This window comes from Andrographis paniculata, unplaced genomic scaffold (genome assembly GCF_009805555.1).
Source record: "Andrographis paniculata isolate CXL003 unplaced genomic scaffold, ASM980555v1 Contig35END, whole genome shotgun sequence".
NCBI lineage: Eukaryota > Viridiplantae > Streptophyta > Magnoliopsida > Lamiales > Acanthaceae > Andrographis > Andrographis paniculata.
Genome location: NW_026137568.1, coordinates 4,992,478 through 4,996,866, shown reverse-complemented (window position 1 = coordinate 4,996,866; position 4,389 = coordinate 4,992,478). Strand labels below are relative to the sequence as shown.

General features: G+C 36.3%; 1 protein-coding gene across 1 annotated transcript; it reads right to left on the bottom strand.

The window, feature by feature from the left end:
* Window positions 1–614: 614 nt before the first annotated feature.
* LOC127249169 (uncharacterized) lies at window positions 615–2,646 on the bottom strand. Its single transcript, XM_051271863.1, has 5 exons — window positions 2,158–2,646; window positions 1,935–2,056; window positions 1,379–1,550; window positions 1,085–1,247; window positions 615–796 (listed from the first exon to the last, which is right to left on the bottom strand). Exons 1-5 carry the CDS (start codon window positions 2,644–2,646, stop codon window positions 615–617), a joined length of 1,128 nt encoding a protein of 375 aa, XP_051127820.1.
* Between the last annotated feature and the right edge of the window lie 1,743 nt (window positions 2,647–4,389).

The window sequence follows — 4,389 nt, the reverse complement described above, 5'->3', positions numbered from 1 at the left end:
ATTTTAGTCATGTTAGCAACATAAAACATTACTCATTGTGAAGGCTGAAATTTTAATTTATTAAGTAATGGTACAAAGTGTTGAATCTTGGAAAAGTTATTTTTCAACAACGTTGAATGAGAGGTTTTAGCCGTAATCTACACCAAGATGTATGCCATTTTGACCCAAATAATCCCCAAACTACACCACAGTAGAAAACAACACTACAACTTATAGTGAAATTCTTATTATCAACTAATCTAAGCATGCATTCCTATAAACCTTCCTAAACCTTTACTAAATGTACATGCCTAACATAAATAAATTAACAACATCCTTACCAGAACTTAAGAAATAGACCATGAATAGATGTCACCTGATACATTGCTAGCGCCTTGTTACAAGTCAAAAATTGAACAATTATTGGTGCATAGTGAATCTGACCATAGTTTTCCAGCCGACCATTGCCAATGGTGTATGAAGACTTCTACTTTGCATGCACTTGCTAACAACACATAAACCTACAAAATAATAATAATAATAATAATTTAATAAATAAATTTACAACATGTACAATATTTACAACAAAAACAACGTGAAATGAGATATTTAGCAATCTGATTAAATCAAATTGATCAATCGATGGGTGGTCTCATCGATATTAGGTTGATCATTTGAACTTCATCACCAAAATAGTGCTTAACTCTCTGTCCATTTACTGTAAACTCCCTTCCATCATCAGCTTGGAGGACAATTACTCCTGATTCAAGTACCTGCGATACTTTAAATGACCCCGACCACTTGGTTTTTAATTTCCCTGGAAAAATCTTGAAACGAGAATTAAATAATAATACATTCTGTCCAGGTTCAAAACTCCTTGGTTTAATCAATTCATCATGATATTTTTTAGTTCTCTCCTTATAAATTTTTGCATTTTCATAAGCACTAAGGTGAATCTCATCTAGCTCATTCAAATCCAATCTTCTCTTTTCTTGAGCATCTTTAAAATCAAAATTTAACTTTTTTAGTGCCCAGAAAGATTTATGCTCAAGCTCGAGAGGTAAATGACATGCCTTACAATAAACTAATTTAAAAGGAGACATACCGATAGGAGTTTTAAAGGCTTTCCGATAAGCCCACAAAGCTTCATCCAATTTTACAGCCCACTCTTTCCTAGACTTATCAACAATGGTTTCAAGAATCTTTTTCAATTCTCTATTTGATACCTCGACTTGACCGTTGGCTTGTGGATGATAAGGTGTCCTGCCCTGTGATGCACATTAAATCTTGCCAGCAACTAGTTAAGTGATCGATTACATAAATGGGAACCACCATCAGTAATAGTGGCTCGGGGCACTCCAAAACGAGTAAAAATATTATTTTTCAAGAATTTTATTACTTGTTTTGAAACATTGGCAGAACATGAATTTGCCTCAACCCATTTTGATAAATACTCAACAGAAACCAAAATATATTTCTTGCCATTTGATGGTGGAAAAGGTCCCATGAAATCGATGCCCCAAAGATCGAATAATCCAAGCTTAAGTATGCCTTTTAGGGGCATCTCATCTCTACAAGAAATATTTCCTGTACGTTGGCAAACATCACACTTTTACACAAAGTTACGAGCATTTTTATAAATCAAAGGCCAATAAAATCCACACTCAAGTATCTTATGAGTTGTTCGGTTCGGCCCCACTTGGCCTCCTCCAAGTCCTTCATGGCATGCTTGTAGCACCTTCAAAATCTCATGATCCGGGATGCATCGCCTAATTACTTGGTCTGCACATATTCTAAAAAGAAACAGTTCATCCCAAATATAGTACTTAGCATCATGTTTGAATTTTCTCTTTTGGCTATTTCATTTCAAATGTGTAGGCATTATGTCACATGTTAAGTAATTAACTAAATCATCGTACCATGGGTCCGGTTTCAAATATTCTATAGGATACAACCTTTCATCCTGAAAAAAATCTGAAATTTTTGATCCATCATCACTGGCTGCTGTCAATCTTGAAAGATGGTCTGCTACGGGGTTATCGACACCTTTCCGGTTCCTAATCTCCAAGTTGAACTCCTGTAATAATAACACCCAACGAATTAAACGTGGTTTCGCATCTTTCTTTGAAAAAAAATACCTCACAACACCATGGTCAGTGAAAATTATTGTTTTCGAACCAATTCAATAAGGTCAAAATTTTTCACATGCAAAAACAATCGAAATGAGTTCCTTTTCAGTGACCGTGTGATTTTTCTGGGCTTGATTAAGTACTTGACTGGCATAATAAATAACATGCAGTCTCTTGTCCTTCCGCTGCCCAAGCACTGCTTCAACAGCTGAGCCACTTGCATTGCACATAATTTCAAATGGTAAACTCCAATCCGGGGCTGCATTACAAGAGCTGTAATCAAAGCCTCTTTCAGCTTATTGAACGCTTGCATACATTGATCTGAAAAATTAAACACAACATCTTTATAAAGTAATTTAAACAAAGGAAGAGCCATTTTAGAAAAATCCGCTATAGAAGCCAGCGTGTCCAAGGAAACTCCGCAAGCTCTAACATCCTTCGGTGGTGGTAGCTTCTCGATCACCTCAACCTTGGCTTGGTCTACCAGCATGCCCTCTTTGGAAATTTTATGGCCAAGCACAATCCCTTCAGTCACCATAAAGTGACATTTTTCCCAATTGAGGACAATATTTGATTCTTCACAACGTAGTAGTACTTTGTCTAAATTTTCTAAACAATTCTAAGAATCAGATCCAAAAACAGAAAAATCATCCATAAATACCTCAATACATGACTCAATAAGGTTTGAAAATATTGATATCATGTAACGCTGAAAAGTAGTTGGTGCATTGCACAACCCAAAAGGCATGCGCCTATATGCAAATGCACCGTATGCGCCTATATACTTGCATCGAGTAGTTTAATGACTTCCGGTTTTACAACCTCTTGCAAGTGAGGATTTAATCTTCTTTTTAGCTTCCGAATGGGCTTGTAGTCGTCTTCCATGTAAATACGATGAGTGCAGAGTGAAGGACTCAATCCTTTTAAGTCGGAGATTGTCCAACCTATGGCCTTCACATGCTTTCTCAAAACAGACATTAGTGCACTTAATTCATGTTCATTTAAAGCAGCATTCACAATTACGGGCAAAGTATTATTTTCACCAAGAAATGAATATTTAAGATGTATAGGAAGTTGTTTCAATTGAAGATCAGGGTGGTTTTCAACTGATGGGACCAGCTTAGGAATACCCCTATGTTGAAGTGGAATTAATCCAAATATGTCCTTATTTCTGAAGTTTAGATTTTCCTTTGAATTAAATTCCATAGAATCTTCTTGGGCAACTTTTAAATGAAAGGAAGAATCATGTAAAACATAAAATTCTTGTGAGATTACCTGTTTTTCTAGATATACAGCTATGATTTGGTTGCAAGCGTAAGCATCATCGCATCCTTCGTGCATTTGAATTGCCTTGGCCACATCAAAAGAAACTTGCTCCTCACCAACCTTTAAAGTGATTTTCCCATCATCTATATCCACCATTGCATGCCCAGTTTGTAAGAATCGTCTTCCTAAAATAAGAGGCATGTCTGAATCTTCTTTCATATCTAATACGAAAAAATCCACTAGGAAGATGAAATTTTCAACTTGGATAGGAACATCTTCAACAATTCCCAATGGTGTTCGTATGGAGCGGTCCGCTAATTGGAGTTGCATTCGTGTTGGCTTCACCACTCCAACTCCTAGTTCCCTGAAAATTGAATATGTCATTAAGTTTATGCTTGAACCTGAATCACATATAGCATGACTAAATTCATGGGTGCCAATAACACAAGGAATTGTGTAGCTCCCTAGATCTTTTTGCTTGATGGGTAATTTTCTTTGTAAAACGGTGCCGCACTCCCCTGTTAGTTCCACTCGTTCATCATCATCGATCGACCTCTTCTTTGAAAAAATTTCCTTAAAAAATTTGTCATATACAGGCATCTGCGCAATAGCATCATAAAAGGTATATCAATGCACAACTTCTTAAAAATTTCAAACAATTTAGAGAAATTCTTATCCTCTTGTGTTGTTCTGAGACGGCTCGGATATGGAACAGGTGGTTGATAGGCCTTGATTGCCTATCCTTTTTCCTCTATTGATTTTTCCTCCAATTTTCTCATGCCTTTTTCTCTGATCTTTTGTAAATGCAGTCCATCATTTTTATCATTCATTAACTTTTCAGCCATCTCACCTTCGCGAGAAGCCCTTTTTTCTTCCTCATTCGTAGATTCCTTGACAAAATCTCTAAATTCTTTCAAATTCGGATAAGGATCAGGTAATTGCTTTCTTACTCCTTAGCATTAATGCTTTACAATGCTCTTTTGGATTTGGGTCAGGCATACTTGGCAATGTCCCT